Source organism: Eleginops maclovinus, chromosome 5 (genome assembly GCF_036324505.1).
Source record: "Eleginops maclovinus isolate JMC-PN-2008 ecotype Puerto Natales chromosome 5, JC_Emac_rtc_rv5, whole genome shotgun sequence".
Classification (NCBI taxonomy): domain Eukaryota; kingdom Metazoa; phylum Chordata; class Actinopteri; order Perciformes; family Eleginopidae; genus Eleginops; species Eleginops maclovinus.
Genome location: NC_086353.1, coordinates 16,203,463 through 16,222,746, shown reverse-complemented (window position 1 = coordinate 16,222,746; position 19,284 = coordinate 16,203,463). Strand labels below are relative to the sequence as shown.

Genomic DNA, 19,284 nt, shown 5'->3' with positions numbered 1-19,284 from the left:
ATAATTGTTCTCCAACAACTATCGGATGTTGCACTTTTGGTTTAACATGTTCAGGTACCTGTTTTCACAACCACAAAAATGTCACGTAGAATAATTAGCGTTCATCTCGTCAGGAAAAAGACTTTAAAGGGAAGTAAGGTTAGTAGCTACCAAGCAAAGTGAGAAAGAAATGAGAAGTAACGTAATGACCAAAATAATTCTCATCAGCTACCTCATTACCAACCTTCCTGTCACTCAATAACCTTCATGAAAAAGAACCTTGCTACAGAAGGTCTAGGAGTTTGTATGTTAATAAACCATTATAACTTCATTGTGCACCAAGCCAAGAAAGGAAGCTGCCTGTTTGCTAACTCCTAAGAGAGGTTCAGACTCATTTGTTTGAGCTGGCGTGATGAATGATCTCTCTATGGATTTTGCAGCACAAACCTTTAAGATATTACAAATGGATGCTGTGTTTCTTATCCAATTTGCCAATTCATTGGTTTTAAAATGTACAAGATTGAATGCGCAAATTAGAATCCATGGATACAATTATGGTTCCCACTGAGCTCTATGGTTCCAAGGAAAATTAAAGGGGTTTTACTTTACGTTATGTCAGTAAACAAGAGTGACTTTTACTCACAAATAATAAGCATTGCAGGGGCAACATCACAATAGCATCGCTGCAAAACTAGAACTACATATGGGTGTTAAAGGCTATTCAAATTCAGACAGACACTGCAATATATTGTTCTTTTTTGTTCGGATTTAATTACTGCCTTTAACTCAGGATGTTACTTTGCATTCCAAGTTTGATTTGATGAACACAAAAGCTTTATATAAAAGGCACACATCACATGCGTATATCAAAGAATAAAAGATCCTTTATAGCGCAGCTAAAACTTTTTATGAATAAAGAGACAACAATTGGCAAAGTGTAGGAACTTAAAAGGTGGGACATTTGTTAGCACTCACGTCTGTAAGCTTTGGAAGTCAGCTGATTAATATTAACAGGCTTATGGGTCAATGGGCACATTTGGAATGTCTATGTGTGTGGGAGTATCATCACTTCATAACCACCATGTAAATCTTTTGACAGGGAAGAAAGGCAGAGGCGAGAAGGCTTGGAAAGCACGCAAACATAACATAAACAAAGTGAGGGAGGAACAGGAGAAGAAAAGTCACGTGTGAGGAGTTAATAAACACAGAGTTGGAGTAGGAAGAGGGTTGTGTGCCATTGTGAATCATCATGTTTTTTTCCCTTTAGGTCAAAACTGCTGCAGCCCAAAATAACACAAGCATTAGCTGAGGTGAAGCCTGTTACTAACAATGCTTTGATCAGAATAAATCGGCCTGTTTAGATAATGATAATACTACGTACAGTATATAAGGCAATTGCATTTTAATGGATAAACATGACAATCATTGAACACATCTGTATATACTGTATCTTTATGTATACTTACCTTTGTTATCTTTGTTCACTCAACGGAATGTCAAAGAGGATCTTTTATTATTTTTGGCCATAAGAAATCTATTATATGTTATGATATTCAATGCATGCTCTTTGGGCTTTTAAGAGCCATTGCTGTTTAGAGTTTCTGTAGGCCGCCCTGTGTTTATGAAGCAGCAGAAACAAAGTATAGTTGAATGTATAAGAAGAGGCTAAACAAGGAGAGTTATAAATGACATGTGATCTAATTTCGATGAGATTCCTTGAAGACCTTTCGGAGACATTGCATTCACGAGATTTGGATCAACATGAGGTTACAGTAACTTTTGTCCTCCAATGTCTAATCAGATTATTCATGAGTCCGTTTAGGGCAAATTTGAAGAAATTCTCCTCATGCGTTTCTGCACATTGTGTACAAGAGAAAGGGCCAAGCAGACACGCATACAATAGACCACATACTTTAAGGTTGACAGAAAACCTAAAAACAATCCTCAATATACACTTCATGGCATTAATAAGAACCTTCAGTGTCTCTCTTTTGTTGAGAAATAGTATTAAGTTGTCAGTTAAATATAATGTTATCTGGGTTGTAATCATCAGAGAATCATTTTCATTTCTCTTGGTAACACAGAAACATAAAGCACTGATTACAATACACAACACTGAAGAGTCCAGGGATTCTCTTTAAAAACAATATTATTTTATTTTGTATTTTATTGGTATTGTTATATACATGGCATAATTTGTGCTTTTTTATTATCAAGAATAAAACCATAAGGGAACACATCAGAAATTAAAACTTTGAACCAGGATTGAATTGTTCTTTTTTCAGCAGGATATACCGAGAGTTCTACAAAAACAGAAGAAAAGGGAAGGAAATGACAGAAAACTAAATAGATACATAAGTAGATTGATAAATATATAGATTTTCCAGAGACACTTGCAGATGGTCCACTGAGGGTAGTGTGAACGTTCAGACTGTGATGTGCTTTTACCAACAGCAGCAAAGGCACCTGTGTATCACTTGTTTAAAAAAAAGAAAGTATGCCTCAGGGCCTTTTCCAGTTGAGTTCATACACACACAACCCATCTCATCCACAATTTCTTCCAGGGGGATTTATGTCACATAAATCTGATGATTTCCAGTCATCACAGATGTTGGACTCTGGGTTAGCCAGCTCGAGGCTATTCACACTGATCCGCCTATCTGAGAGTAATTGACTTATCAAAAAATAACCCCACAAAATAATATTTTGGACCTTCGTGACTTTTCTTGCTTAGGTTGCTGAACTAAACTGTGTAGGGACATTTTTCCTGAAGTTTGGTTTGGCAAAAAGAGATCAAAGACTCAATAAAGAACCAATGAGATGACAACATCAAAACATGTTCTTCGGTGAGAGATGAAATACAAGGTTAGAAGATAGGGAGTGTTAATGAAGAATACTGTACTACCAAAGAAGGGAACAAAAAGGAGCGTAATAAAATAAAGAAAAAAGGTTTCTCAATGATACAGAACACCAACAAGACTGAGAGGGAAGAGGGATTGGCAAGAAAGCCCAAATGTCAGGAGAGAGAGGAATGAGTGAAAAGTCTGAGGACCAAGGAAAATAGGCCGAAGATATGAATTATGCTCCGTAACTCTATCAGAATTGGACTGGCTGTCATCCTACATCTGCCTCTGCCTCACTGGAGGTTTGGCCCGTACCATACAGCGGTTATTCTGCTATAACACCTAACCAATACCTCAGTTTTAGTACATTTATTTTATTCCATTTGGTTTCTGTCTCAGACAGCATTGTATGCCAAGGTCAAATTCATCCAGAGAAACCCCGAATCTGGTACTGATAGTTAATAAAAATGTTTAAACTTTTTTAAGCAGTCTTGTGAGAGCAGAAATACATTTTTCTTTTCAACCAGACGGAGAGAGTGGAAAGGCAAAATACACTTTTATTTAGCCAGTCCAGTATATGTAGGTGCATCGAGAAAAAAAAAAAAAAAAACAACTACAGCATGGAGGAGGAATAAAGGAGAGTAAAATATTTGATAGAAGAAAACAGAACTAAAATAGAATAAAAGCAGATGAAAATACATGGGGGGACAAGCCTGATGAATGCAAAGTTGAAGCACAATTATTTGCATTAGTAAACCTATAAAAAGTGGGGTTGGAGAGCATATTCCAATTAGGTGTAGATTAATGCAGAAGGGTCACACATCAACGTTTGGGTTGAGAGACTAGAGGGGGAGAAGGGGGAAGGCCTTTCTGGTATAGATTGGTCCGTTAGCTAGCCTTAGCTTCCCACTAGACTAAACCGTTTTCTGAAATATTTGTTAGCTACCCGCAGTGCTAAAACAAGGTCCACACCAAATGTCTGATAACCAACTGAGTCCATGTCCAATCCTTGCTGGCAAGTTTGCAGTCCATCACCATATCTGTTTATCTTAACAAAAGCAGGAGCCTGTCTTCCAGGAGGTTTGTTTTTACCGGTGAACACACAACTCACTTTTCTTGTGAGAGAGTTACCTGTTCTCAAAAAGCCCCACAATGTAATCCTTGTGACTTTCAGAAACCGTCATGGCAGCATTTCAACAATGGCAGACACAGCCAAACGGAGCCCCAGGGTGTTAATGTCCATCCATGTCCATGAGTAACATCATACCCACCGGCCAACCTTGGATTTTGCTTCCCGCCAAATCATTCCTCCTATTGACTAGCATTTGCAACTGACCAATCCATAATAATTAGGTTGGTGGGCTGGCAACTTCTCACCAAGATTTAGTCCATGTTGATTCAGTCCTTTAGCTGGCATTAGCTTCACACTAAGCCCAAATCCATGTTCTTTTGGTCTGTTAGCAAGCATTAGCTTCCTGCCAAGTGGTAATCCATATAATTCAACTGGTTAACAGACATGAACTTCTCTCCATGCCACAATCCATTTTGATTCGGTCTGTTAGCTGGCATTGGATTCCCACTGCGGCATAATCCATGTCGATTCATTCAGTTGGCTAGCATTAGCTTCAAACTCTAATAGTCCATGTGTCCGAGGTGTCTGTCGACGCCCCACTTTCAGCTCCAGAGACAAAAGTTACTGGTTGTTTGGCAGGTAGAGCCTTTCTCAGCCGGAGACAGATAGAGCTTGCCGTTAGCGCAGGCACACAGCTCGTACACAGTCTGTTTGGTGTAGGTGGTACCTGCTGGCGCTCCCTCCAGCGGGTCAACAGCACTGCCGAAGGGGATGTTGCCCAGTTTGATGGTGTTGGCGTCTAGAAAGATCTGTGGACATGAAAGAGAAATGATTAAGAAACCTTTGATTTCAGAGCAATGGAAGAAAAACAAAAATAAAGGAAGATCATAAATATAAAACATTGAAACACTGAAGATCATAAATACAAAACATTGAAACACTGAAGATCATAAATATAAAACATTGACACACTGACGTTGATGATACTGCTGTAGGGGACAGAGTTTACATGATTTATCCTGGTTCCTCAAATAACACACACAAAAAGGTATGTTGTCGGAAAAACGGAACAAAAAACTGGGGTTACGGATAAAAAGAGAGAGAGAGCACATTGCCATAGACGATACTCGCTGTGGTCAACTGGGGTTGTCATCACCAAATATCTAGTGAGACCGGAAGGAAATTTCTATTTAGAACGGTCTCTTTTGATGAAGAGGAAGAGTGGGAGTGAACGAGGCAGAGGGTAAGATAGGTGAAGAGAAAAGCACGGGAATCAGTGGGAGAGGAGTAAAGGGAAGACAAAGAAACAGGGGAAAGACATAATGGAAAGCATGCAGCACGAAAATATGCACACAAAGAGCCATCTTTGAGAACAGATAATTTGCTGTCATATTTGTATGCAAAAATCTGTCAAAGAATAAAATATTTGAAAAAGCTGATTTATTTTGTTAGATATTTTTCCTAGAAACATCTGGCTACATAAAAAAAAGAGACAAAGAGTCATCTCCGAAATAAATCAAGAAGATGTGATTATTAAGTTAAATCAAGATCAGTGACACTGAGTGTCATTTAGGGACCCTTTGAAAGCAGAGTGATATCATTGGAGAATCTGAAAGACACAAGTTATTTTCTTCTTTTTCAAAGGCCAGCACTTCACTTTTCCTCCCCGTCCCACTGATTTTCCCACCATTACTCCACCCCACTGGCCTCCATCCCTGACCCTTAGTTCTCCCTGCACTCCTTCAGCTCCTCTCATCTTCAGATTGATACAAGCTGAGATTCTAACGAGAATCATTACACAATATTGGTTTCTATTGACTGCTGGGCCTGCTTATTTATTTACTCTGCAATCTTCAGTGTTCAAGGAACATAGCTCTCCCTCCCTTTCTCTTACACACACTAACACACACCCAGAGGCCGGGCGATAATCTCAGCAGACATCTGTATCCCCATTATTCATGTTCTTCATTTTAAAAACGAGAAGAGGGGAAGTGAAAAAGTGCTTGGAAAAATAGCTATGAGTGCAAAAAGACAGAGAGGAAAAGAAGGGAATGAGAGGGAGTCAGATGAAAGGAAGGCAGAGAGAAAATGTCACATTAGAAGTGGTTGAAAGAAGATTGGGGCCACAAAATGAGGGAGATAAGATGAATGAAAGAAAAAAGGAGAGGAGTGGAATGAGGGATTCGGATACCCAAACAGCTAGGAACCAATTAGTATAACTAATGATTTCACATTGGCTGACGGGGCATATCTCAGGCTGTATAAACAACGCGCACGCGCACACACACACACACACACACACACACACACACACACACACACACACACACACACACACACACACACACACACACACACACACACACACACACACACACACACACACACACACACACACACACACACACACACACACACACACACACACACACACACACACACTCTTTCTGCATGATGGAGCAGAGCAGGGGTGTGCTTTAAATGTCTGTGCAGCTTAAAGTAGCACATCTATTAGCCATTAACCTGGAGATAGATAGGTATGAGGCAGGTGAAAGACTGAGGCAGCCTTAAAGATGGTGTCATAATAACCCGGAGGTGTTCACTTAGTGATATACTCAGACTCTGCAAGAGCTCCTGTATTATGCATTTCGATTTTGCAACCTAAAGAGTCCTAGGTGTTTTAATATTAGTCGAGAGGCATTGAGGCGATTAACTCATCTACTGCTTCACACCTATCTTACCGTGTAGTTTAAAAGGTATCATAATTTGTACTGTGCTAGTGAGGAGGTAGACAGAGGGGGGGGGGGGTTCACGGGCTTACTCATGTGTTTTGAATTGAAATGTTTACAAATGCACCCTAGACAGGATGTCACCAAACACAGCATGCAGTATTGAAATAATTCAACCACCCTGAAGGTAAGAAATCCCCTTTAAAGCTCTGTTTGTATGTCACAAAAAAGTAAATAAAATGGAAACACACAAAAAAATACTTGTATAACTGGCATTTTCTTCCTTATAGCCATGTGCCTAAACAGTATTTGGGAGAAAAGCTTTTATTCCATTTCTTTAGTTACTTTAGTAAACAGCCATCTCATTAGCTCGCCATGCCCATTGGTTTTAATAAGACATAGTGACACTGACAACACGACTCTTTACAAACTAGTAAACAACTAACATGTGCACTTAACAACCCATGTGCCGGGCAAAGGAAAACACCACATAACATCTCAAAGTATGGCTTGGTGCCTGATGCACACCTGCCATCTTCCTTTTGGCTTCCCAATAAAATCTGCCAGGGTTAAGTTATGGCCTTACAGAGAAGAGGATTCAGTCACGGTTGACAACATTAGCCAAATTGAATTCTAACAGCCTTCTTGCCATAGCAATGAAAACCTAAAATGTACTTTGGCATTGCGACGGGATGGGAGAATGGGGGGAGATAGGTGCCTGTTTATGTGAGGAAATGCCAATGAAATTACAAATTTTTCGTTCCATAACATTGGTAGCATCATGAAAAAAACTGCTTGAACAGAGAGGAGTGGAACAGAGGAAGGGATAAGAATGAAAGGAGGACAGAAGGGATGGATGCAGAGACAAACAAGGAGGACTGGAAAGAGGAGAAGGCTATTAGCTATTAGTAGGTAGGGATGAGAGATACAAAAGGAAATGAGGGGTGAGAGGTGAGAGGAAGGTGGATTGAAAGAGAGATAGATATGGATGGATGCTACGTAGCAGGCAAAATGGACAGTGGAGGAGACATACTACAGGTAGACGGATGGATGGAAGTAGAGGAACGAGAGTGGAAGCCATTTGTTGTAGCTTAAAGTCGGATTAGTGCTGACATTCATCCCGAATGAAAGTGTATTAGGGTTCTAGGTCAGCCTGTTCTTAGCAGTATGTGAGGGTGTGAACATGTGAATGTGTGTCAAACACATTCTTCTGAGAATATAACATTGAATATGTATAAGGGAGGGCTTTTTGTATTTTAGAGTTCTTAGCCAAAGATGAATATATATGTAGCAATGCATGCACATTTACAAAGATATGAGCAGTCTTCAAAATGAAAGGAACACCTTACAATATGAAAAAATACAAATTTGGGTTCCATAAATGATTGCAGTTAAATCCGAAACTTACAAGGATACAGTCTGAAAACACTTTATGGGAGGGCTTTGGGGTCATCTGTATTATATTTGACTCCCTGCATACATATAAAGCGAGGATGTGTGTGTGCCTGCCTGGGTCTTATGTGTCCCTTTGGATGAATATACAAGTGTTGGTGGGTGGCTTGGTGTGTGCATGCAGCATGTACTGTTTGTGTGTCTGAGCCCATCTTCCTCAGACATCAGTTTAGCAAGCATGTGGCTCTGGAGTCAAGGAGATGGGAAACATGCAGGAAGCGGCAATTATGGAGGGTCAAAACATTTTTCATGGATGATTTCCTTTGGCACAGCTGAGGAACAGGCGAAAGAGGCTGGGAGGCAAAAGTGCTGCCAGAGAGGAGGGGAAGGCTGCGAAGGGAGGACAAGCTTTTCTTGGGACGAAAAGGGGGAGGGAGGTGGAGGGAAAAAGACAGCAAAGGAGATACTAGGGTTAAAGTGTCTTTGGGGGAGATCAGGAGGAAGAGCAGGTGCTGTTGAGGAGTAGCTTAAGAGGAAGACAGGTGACTGAAGGTTAAAGCGGGAGCAGAAATCTTGGAAAAAAAGAGGACCCAAAGCTTATTCTATTCTGCAGTTTACTTGTCTGCAGTAACATATTTCATTGGTCACAAATACCCACCAAACATGTTTAGTGTATCTTTCTTTTCATTTTCCCTGATGTATGTCTGTAGCACTGTACAAACATGTCCTATGGCAGTTAGAGCTAAAGGGGAAAATACTTTTAACGTTGAATACTGCAATGTTTATTTTCGGTGCCCCTTTTCAGAGTTTTAACATTTAGTGAATATTTGTGAAAAGGCCTGCCAAGAGTCTGCTGATGAAATTTCCCGATGTAGCTTACCCTAGTTAATTAAACAAATAAAGTAAAAAAAGATTCCACCAAGATGCGAATAAACGTTGTATGTTATAGAAGCACATCGAGAGCGGTGACAGAGGTGGATGGACAATAACAGTAACACACACTCAATAACACACAGAATTCTGCACACAGAAGAACACACAACTTGCCTAGCCTCAGCTCACCTTGACTCCCTTTCCTATTTTCTTTCTCTCTATTGCTCCCCTTGCACTCACACATGGAACATACGCACCCACTCCACCAACACAAATAGGTGGGAGGTTGTGAAGCTATCTGAGTGCATTACACAGACCATTAGGCGCCTTGAATGGACAGACGCTGGAATGGGAGCTGACAATGGACTAAATGACAGAGGAAGGAGAGAGACTGACAGTGTTGTAACCCTGATGTAGCGGGGACATAAAGCCACATCAGCCTGCTTTACTGTACCATACAGAGACACACACACACAAGTGCTAACACAGACAATGCTTTCACGAATGCATCTACAGGTAGGCAGGAATAAAACACACACAACACACCTGGACAGAAGAAGAAGTCACAGAATGACAGTAACACAAATGCATGCTGTGATAGACTGCAGCACAAATAAGAGAGGGAAGAACAGACACAACTCCCACACACAACAAAAGACTGATAGGGAGTTACATCAGACTGATAGAATAACTAATGCACACGCACACACACATTTATAATGATCGCCTCGGGCAGTGAAACTAATGAATTTTCCAACGTTAATCACACTTTTTGAAAAACACCCTCTTCTCTCAGCTATTGGCAGGTATCAGTGCATCTGCTAACTCTCTCTTAAACCCCCCAGCGCGCACACACACACACACACACACACACACACACACACACACACACACACACACACACACACACACACACACACACACACACACACACACACACACACACACACACACACACACACACACACACACACACACACACACACACACACACACACACAGACACACACACACAATGTAGATGCAGACCCTCAAAGAGTTGAGTTGGATGATGAAAAGAAGTTTTGGAAGTAAACAGAAGCTCTAGAGATTTAGAAAGGCGGGGACAACAGCGTGATCTGAGTGCACTCTCTGTGTGTGTGTGTGAGTGTGTGTGTATGTGTGTGTGTGTGTCTGTGTGTGTGTACATCCCAGACTAAACATGCTTTGTGCGTCCGTACATTTGGGTGTCTGAGTCGGTGAGTGTGTGCATTTGGCTAGATTCTATGTGTGTGTGTGTGGATGTGTGTGTGTGTGTGTGTGTGTGTGTGTGTACATCTAGTGTATTGCATCCACTTGTGCTTATTTGTGTGTGTTTTTGTTTATATGTGCGTGTTTATATGTCTGCTACGACTCCACGTTATCAGTGTTTACGACAGGGGAGTTACCCCCTGCTAGCATTGTAATTCACCCACCATTCTGCCATACCCGCAGGTGAAACAAGCAGCGATGAAGAAAAAAACTAAAAATTCAGTCCCAGCGTACCAGCCCAATAACACCTCCAGGCTACAGCGTGTTAATAAACCCCAGTGTTGTGTCAACAAACAATAAAACTCCATTATAACCTAACTTTGTTAAAAGTTTCTGTAGTTAACCTGACTTTACCTCGCAGTAGAGTGAAGCTAACTCAAATTGTTACTTTTATGCTTATCATGAACACTACCGGTTTTATAACATGTCTGGAGAGTCTTTAAGATAATGATGTCAGAGAAGTCATTTAAAAGGTGTTGTGCCGGATATTAAAATAATAAATTCAACTTTGTTGACTTGCTATTGTTTACGCAGACCAACTCATTAGCTTCCAACACCATAGAGGAAGCGCTGCTGCCCAGTTCTCCTACATAAACCCATCTCAAATGCTGCGTTGTATTTAGACTCACTGCTTTGATTGGCACATCCTGACAACCATACCATCCACTCTTCTCTTGAGTGAGGCGATCGGTCTTCTTCTGTTTTTTCAGAGGTGATATAAAACCTGGACCTCTTCAACCCGCACTTCAAGAACAAACTGTATTATTAGCAGAGACATGTGTCTGGTGAGGCCGGCTTCTCAGGTAAGCAGTCAAGTGAAATAAAACTAAAAACACACACTTGAGGTAGCAGCAGCAATCACACTTATTTGCATAAGCATTTGCAAGAACTCCTAACCAAGCAGCCTTAGTGACAAATACATCTGTGCTTTTGTGGAAAATATTTAAGCTATAGTAGTTGTAGTAGTATTTCATAGTATTTCACCACCACTTACTGCAAGATCTGTACTGTACTCTCACCAGAAAGGGACAGAATGATACCTGGCCTTCATAAATACTCTAGGGTTTTACATTCAAATGCATGCGCTTCCCATTAAACCACAAACTATTACTGGTGTAACTTGTGTGACCTACTCCAGGGCATTTAGACAGTATTGCTGAGTGTTGTAGTATCCCTCCTTGGAGAGCAATGCTGTGCTTTTCTGCTTCTTAACTAACTAAGATCAAACATCACAATGTAACCATTTTACACAATAATTGCTTATCCCACTGCATTGGACCTATTCTGCTTGACCGCACATATAGCCTTTCTGACACTATAAGTGTATTAAGGAGGAGAATATTATATTTCCAGCCCTATGACAAGGATCCTGTTTAATAATAAGGCTATGATAAAAAAAATCTGCTAGGCCATTGGTGGAAGTAAAAGTGAACTTTAATGACTTAAATGCTTTACTCTAACCCTAACCCTAAATGATCTGGTTTTCTATGGCTGACAACTGGAAATTATAAAAACATGACTTTTTCAGCAAATGTAGGTTTCATGATTCAGTTTTCAAGAGCATCTATTCCCCAAGGAGTTGTCTGTTAAAATGAATGGGGAGTGAAGCAAAACAACTTCTCCAGTATGAAGACAGAAAGAGGATGAGAATGAGTGATGCACAAAAGTTGCTGACAAGAGCTGTGGGTGCATAAAGAACTATCATGAGACGAGCAGAAGAAGGGAAGGATTGATGGAAAGTTACCGTAGAGATGATCAACAAAGAGACGAGTGCGGCGCAGTGAGAGGGTGAACCAACTTGAAGAGAGAATAAAATGAATGGACAAGAAGGAGAGATAGAGAACTAATGTAGGATAGAAAGGAAGATATAGAGAGAGAATGAAAGGGAGTTGATAAAAAAAATAAAAAAACAGGAGGACTGCAGGAATCCTGAGAGGACCTGTCAGCTCTCGTTGGCTTTGATTTTAATGGAAGCCAGCGCTCCTCTACCTCTAACCCATTTGGCCCTAATTCCAGCGCTGCGTTCCAAACTTTTTAAACTTTAATGGCCCCGTCTTAAGTGCCAGCTGCTGACAACATTGATTTGGCTTTAAGCCTCGCTGTCCTGCACGCCTTTATTTTCTCCTGCAAAATCGACAGAAACATCTATTTTCTGCCATCCTCCTCCACCTCCTACTCATCCGATCCTCCTTCTATGCTCCGTCATCCGCTCTCCTGTGTTCATTTGATGGTGTCAGCGGTCGGGGAAAAGCTTGTATGAGAACGGAAGAAAAGAAACACTATTTGACTAAGCCTTTCTGTTTAGGGGTGTGGGTATTTTTTCCACCTATTTCAAACGGCTGGGTTGGTAGAGAGGGAAGTGATACATTCGTTGCAGACAGTGGGTGAGATGTTTTACAGGCGGTATCTGATTGAAGAATATATAAGAAAGGTTAGAAGTGTTTTTTCTTCTACAGCTTCCTCATGTTTCTATTTTCTGCTTAGTTATCATTGCTCTGCTAAGTCGTGGCACTCTGTAGACTAAACAGCATCCTGTAATGTCTCCATTTCTGAATTTGCAGTTCATTATGCAATGCAAAATAATAAAATACAAAAGGACCATGCTAATTGTCTAATCTGTGACTTTGACTATAGGCATTGGACATACTGCATTTCTGTTGCTGGCAATGTTACTTGTCTTACTTACACTATTCGACGCATGGCAGCGATTTAAAACCATCATAATTTGGAAAACCATTTGTTTTCCAGGAAAAAAGTCAGCACTAGCTTAAGAGTTAGCAGTGGGAATCCTGCCCTTCCCGCCCTTGTCCTTGTGGAGTTTAAAACAGTAGGAACAACTGTAATAAATAATTGATTCATTATAACTTGACAGGTAAGCATGGTGGTGCTGTAGACTGTAGGAGGATCAATCAATAGTGCTAAAATATTTACCAGTTTCATGTAATTCATATAAGATAAGTTGCCGGTGCTCAACTGAATCACTTAATAAAAAGACTGTCCACATTATTTTTGGAATTACGAAGACAGCTTTCCAACAGCTTGCAATTGGACAATTAAATAATATTGTTTGTCTGTTAAATATAATTCATGTTGTTGTGCATTAGAAAAAGCCAGTTTATTGTGCAGTGAAAATGTCTAACATGCGATACATGCAGTTCTGAACAATTAGTAATCTGTTGGCAGTAATTTCCCTAGCTATTCCCATCATGGTCAGGACAAATCTGTATATCTGCCAGGAACATACAGGGCTAGATGGGGTGATAAATGGGCATAGCTGCAGGAGGTGATGTGAAATGATCAAGTTTTATTGAACTGTATGTAAGGAATCAAGGGAGTGTTAAATCAAGCAGTGAGACGGTATCACAATTACATGTAAAACTGTTTAGGAATTCAGGCTAATCTACCAGTATCATATCTTTTCTTAATATTGTATATTTATTGATCGGTAGCTCGTCAATTGGGGCATCCCTAATTTAATTCTTCTTTTAAGACTTGTTTTTTTGGTGGTTCACATCAAGTCTTAATTATATTTGACAGCATGCTCAAGTTAACCACATTAATGAAAGTTATAAGAACACAAATGCATTTCTTCCAGGACATTTTATGCTGTATTTGAGTCCAAACTAAGTGAAAAGAGGTTTTCCATTTTATTTGTTCTGTTCTATCTAGCAAACGGGTGCCATTGTAGGGCTGGTGAGGTTTGTCCTTCATTTTCTCAAGTCTCTCCATGGGCCCACTCCTTGTTACAGACTGTTTTGTGCTATTGTTAGCCATCAATAAGGGGACATCTCTTTATGCAGGAATGACATAGGGAGAGAAGAAGAGAGAGAGATAAAGAGTATGAGAGAGAGAGAGAGAGAGAGAGAGAGAGAGAGAGAGAGAGAGAGAGAGAGAGAGAGAGAGAGTAGATGAACAAAACAGCAAGAGACAAAACAATACATGAAACAGAGGGAGAGAGAAAGAAAGAGATGACTGAAAAGAGGTAAAAATTGTAATCCCCTCCTCCCCTCCCTGTTCCTTGGGAAGTGACAGCCACAGTGATGTATAACCCTGGCAGTGGGAAGTTAATTAGATAGGCTGGGTTACTAAGAGATAAAGGACTGTGAGGCTGAGAAAGAGAGGCGGGAGACGTGGGGATGAGAAGAAAATTTAGGAGAAGAAAGTTAAAATAACAACCAAAAGAACAAAAGAGAAGGGTAGAAAGGGAGATGGTATGAGATGAGAGGAGTTAGGCAACAAGGAAGAAAGTAGTAAATAAAGGAACATGGGAGAGAGATATGTGTGACAGTGAAAGGAGAAGGGAAGTTTAAATAAGAGGCAAAGGGTCTTTGTATTTTTTGCCTTGACAGTCAAATACAGCCATAACAATATGATAGACACACATGCCACAAAGCAAAATGGCGACCACAGTTGCAAACCCCAATATAAATTATAGCAACTGTCCCTCTCTGACAGTGGCACCCCTTGTGCTCGGCTGAAGGACACACTTCAATATGTCATGTGCACTGCTGAGCTGGTGATTGCTGCGCTCCATAAAGGGAAGTGCCTGACATGGACCATAAGAACAGGATAAAAACAAATCCTGTCAGACCTTCACACTCGACAACTAAAATGATTTCACAAAAAGACAGTACCCAATCTTTGGAACACGTACTCGCCTTGAGTTTAAGTACTTCCTCTACTTAACCTCCTATCCAAATACCAGTAATACTAGTATGATGAATATCTCCTCTATTAAGATTGTATCCTGCACATAACCTGATATGATGTTTCATAGAAAAAGGTTATTCCAAATATTTAATTTAAGTGGAAGTTAATTGGTTGGTTTCACACGTGATTCAAACAGCATTTTCCTGAGTTGAAGTCCAGTACTTCCTGGTTCTCGATTACTTGGATTATATACACATTGATTTTGTGGAATATATTCACAAAATTCAATGCATTACTCTTTTTAAGGAACTGAGTATGTGAAAAGTCAAGTATGTGTTGTTTTGCATGACATCCTTGATACTGTGGCTATCACATAGTACGTAAACAAACAACTTCAAGGTAGTGAAATCTTTTTGCATAAGACTTTAAAAAACATTTTGGAGATCAACACATTTAAAAATAATTGTTGACTGATCCATTGCAGCTCGGATGAAAATAAATCCATCTACCTGACACACTAATGAGCTAGATGGATATTCAATTATATGCAATGAATTACTTTGATTTGATGAAGACATTTTTCAACTTTTTTTTTAAGTGCCACATTTGCCAACAAATGGAAAAACTCAAGGAAAGTTCAAGTTCCTTGAAATTGTAAGTAAAGACACTTAGTAACTTCCCACCAGCAGTTAACTGTCTAACCATTTTTCTGTTGTGTTAGCGTAATCATAATTAAATTTGAGTCTTGTTTAATTTAGTACTACATAGAAGGGCAACACCTTTCTATACCATCTGCCTGACTGCACATGTCATATATTTCACCATCTTTTGAATATTTGACATTCTGTTTTATTATTTTATTACTAATATGCCAGAGGTGACCCAAAAGTTTGGTGACTGGCTGGTATCTGGTCATATGAATGAAGTTGTGTTTTTATCAAAAGTAGCCAGTGGAAGGAAACTAGATAACTGAAAGAGAGTGAAGAAAAAAGAGAATACAATGAGAGTATAAAAGGTTTTTATAGAGGGCAGGAAACGAGAAATGAGTCTAGACCCGTTGCATTACACGTTTACTGTTGTTTTCAGGGACATCTGTTATCTATGTGTGTGTGTGTGCATGAGTGACAATGACAGTGAGTGCGAGGTACAAGAGGGGGCCATTCTTCTGTTAATTACTGAGTTAATGACACACTATGCTCCAGCGAACATGCAACATGGCAGGCTGATGCATACGCACACATATGCCAACACACACGGACACACACACACACATACACACACAAGGATAATGTCTACTTGTGTGCTCACGCAACCTGGCAGGCCGCTATGCAGAGAGCTTGACAGTGAGATAGCAGGCTAACAATGATACACACACACAGACACAAACACACACACAGCAGCAGCAGCAACTGACAGGGAACCTCATCAAACCAGCTTTAATGAAGTCACTTCTCCCAAATAGAAATGGGGAAGAAAGAAGGGATGAGAGAAGGAGGGGAGAAAAGGAGGACAAGGTCGCCTGGATTGATGACGCTCATTAGCCTAATAAGGTACTTTAATGAAGCGGCCCAACACTATAGTGTGCCATAGAGTCTGAAGACACACACAAGTACATGCACACGCACGCGCACACTAACTTCACTATTTTGGTTTGTGTTGTCCCTAGTATTTAAACATGATTATAGCTATTTTTTTCTATACCTACACACACACCATAGACATACAAAAACATAGTGATCAATTTATTCTCACACATGTGTTCACCCTCAAACACAGGCCCCAGATGTCAACACACTCACCTCTCCTTCTGAGGACTGCAGGAGGAGGTCTTTCCTACAAGATGCCGTGAAGTCTCCCACTCCAGCGTTGACCTCTACCCCTCTGGGGGCTTCCAGGGTCAGGGTGCGAGTTGGCGACTCCAGCCTGATAACAATAAACACACTGTAGTCATGCTGAACACTGTGAAAATACACTTGGAGACATACACTGAACAGATATCTGTTTTTTGGCCTGATGGTCGAGCTACCATTCGACTATCACAGCAGGATTAATAATGAATTGACTGTGAACAATGTTCTCAATCCCCCTGCTGCTGTATCAAAAGCAGAAGAAGACTATGGTTGTACAGGTAAAGCTAGAATAACAAAGGGGAAACCAAGACTCCCTGAGTCAATGTTTAGTCATGTTGAAAGACCTCATGGAGTATACCCCTCAGGAGTTACATGAAGCTAAACATAAAAAATACATTCTGCCTCTTGAATACACTACTTGAAACAACAAAAAAAGTGAATTAGTAAATGCTGCTTTGTTACATTTAATATTTAAGTGCTCCCTCACTCCTGTTTGATTGAGATGGTTTCAAGATAAGCACATTTAGGAAAACTGTTACCATACAGTTACTATAACTTTTCTGAAGATAAAACCTATTAAAATCACCTACATATAATCATGCAACTCATATTTTCTAAATAAACAGATTTCTTAGGTTCTCAGTGACATGATGGGCACTCTCATGGATTCTGGCTCAACAACACAAGGTGATCTAGGGAATTGTTCATGGACAAAAATCAGATTGAAAGATGACTGTCACTTTTATTCAAGAAAATTCATTAACATTTTAACCGTCAAGTTTTGCTTTGTCCTTCAACCTACAGCAATGAATATGAAGAATGTAGTTTACTGAACTCCTCCAAAGAGCTACGGCCATGGTTGGCATAATTCCCCTTGGAGTGTAAAGGGTCACTAACTAAGTCTGTGACTCAAAGTTGAAAACAATACGAGATGATTACAAAGCTTGGTGGTGTTAGATAAGCACAGGGCTTCGCTCAAGGGCATGTTGGCAAGTTAAATTAAATAAAGAGCACTGTTAGCAATGCAGGCAGAATTACAATATATGGAGAGGGAAAAAATGCTTTGCTATAATAGGGTATTTTCCAGGCAAGATTTGCTCACGGGAACTTCATATGGTTGGTTTAAAAGGGTATAAAGCCTGAAGGGTATACTGAACTTGTGACGTGCGTCCAGTCTGTAGCCAAACAACAGAGAGACATAAACAAGCATCAGTGCCTTGGCCAAAGGTACTTTGGCTGGGTGTGATCATACCAAACCCCCTCTGTTAATGTCCTTTAGAAAATGTATATTTTCCTCACAGGCTCTTTGGTGAGTAATAATTCTCAATTTCAGGGGTTTCGATCTGAAGAACCAAACATTAGCAAATAGAAAAAAGCTCCCTTAGCAGTGATTTTTCCTTGTTTGGTTGCACCCGTGTAATGGACGTGCACTTTCAAATATATTTCTGTCCCAATCGGGATCCTTTCTGCTGTTTTAATTTTCAGGATGTTTACGTTTTTTTGGTTGGTCGTTTTTTTATTTATTTGAAAAATGATTCACCTTGAGAAACCATTCATTTAAGTGTTGGGTTTTTAAAATGCATCAACTGATTGTTTGAGTTAATTCCATTTGTTCCAAATGCAGATTTATTGGATTTTAGACTTTCTTTTCATTAAGTTGCAACAAGCAGAGCAGATTAGGTGTGTCAAGATAATGTCACTTGATCAAAGAAAAAGCTGGAAGCAGGCTAGTTTGCATCTGAATCAAGTCATCTTAACCCACTAATTCTCCACAGTTACTTAAATGAAGACATGAGGTCATGAGAGTAGATTACTTCATTGTGCTGTGAACTTCGGTTGGTTTAATGAAAAGACCGTTACAAATTAAACCTTTCTAGTATCAGCATGTCAGAGTTTTCTGTTCGTCAGAGCTAAATGTAATTTGGGTTGAATGTAAAGATATCAGAGCTGCAGAGAAGAACTCAACTGAGGCGAATTAAAGGCTGTGCAGCATCGAGCATCTAAGTGATAAAACAAGTGTAGAAAGCACTCTTCACATTGGGTCTGACCTATTGATCTGTAAAAACGGTATGAGTGTATGCTACAGCAGTCAGAGGTTAAAGGTGGAGTCTGAAATTCTGGAGAAAGAGTGTAGATATCTGAATTTATCAGTAAAAACAACAAACATATATTTTAGAAAGTTATTATTTGCCACATTTACTATCCCTCTTGCTCTCCCTTCCTTTCTCTTTATAACCATGGTTTTGTCCTGGCTGGAATAATGTTCTGTTGCTGCATATAATTCGCTTTGTCTGTATTTACAGAACTGTGTATGAACACCATTTTTTGTACACACATGACAGCTGCTGGACTGCAGAAAAAGTGTATTGGATTGGAACTACACACTCAAAAGTAGTGACAACTAGAGTGTTTTGTGATGGAATTACACCAACTGCAACGCCAAATTGGGAAAGTCGCGTAAAGTGGAAACATTAAGTTTTGGGAAAGTTTGTGAGTGGATGGAGATAGAATGTAACCAGAGACAGACAGAAACTGACAAGCTATCAAACATGGCTTCTGTTGTAATAACCGCTACAGTAATTGTCGATGGCCAAAGCCCAACAACA

At 40.0% G+C, this 19,284-nt stretch overlaps 1 protein-coding gene across 2 annotated transcripts in view; it reads right to left on the bottom strand.

Annotated features, from left to right (window-relative positions):
• Positions 1–2,152: 2,152 nt before the first annotated feature.
• Positions 2,153–19,284, bottom strand: part of LOC134864191 (zeta-sarcoglycan) — a 302,201-nt gene continuing 285,069 nt past the window's right edge. For both annotated transcript variants that reach the window (XM_063882994.1, XM_063882993.1), the window contains exons 7-8: positions 16,628–16,751; positions 2,153–4,703 (exon numbers count right to left, since the gene is read on the bottom strand). In XM_063882994.1, coding sequence (XP_063739064.1) covers positions 4,497–4,703; positions 16,628–16,751 — 331 coding nt within the window. In that variant the 3' untranslated portion in view covers positions 2,153–4,496. The remainder of the gene's footprint in view (positions 4,704–16,627; positions 16,752–19,284) is intronic.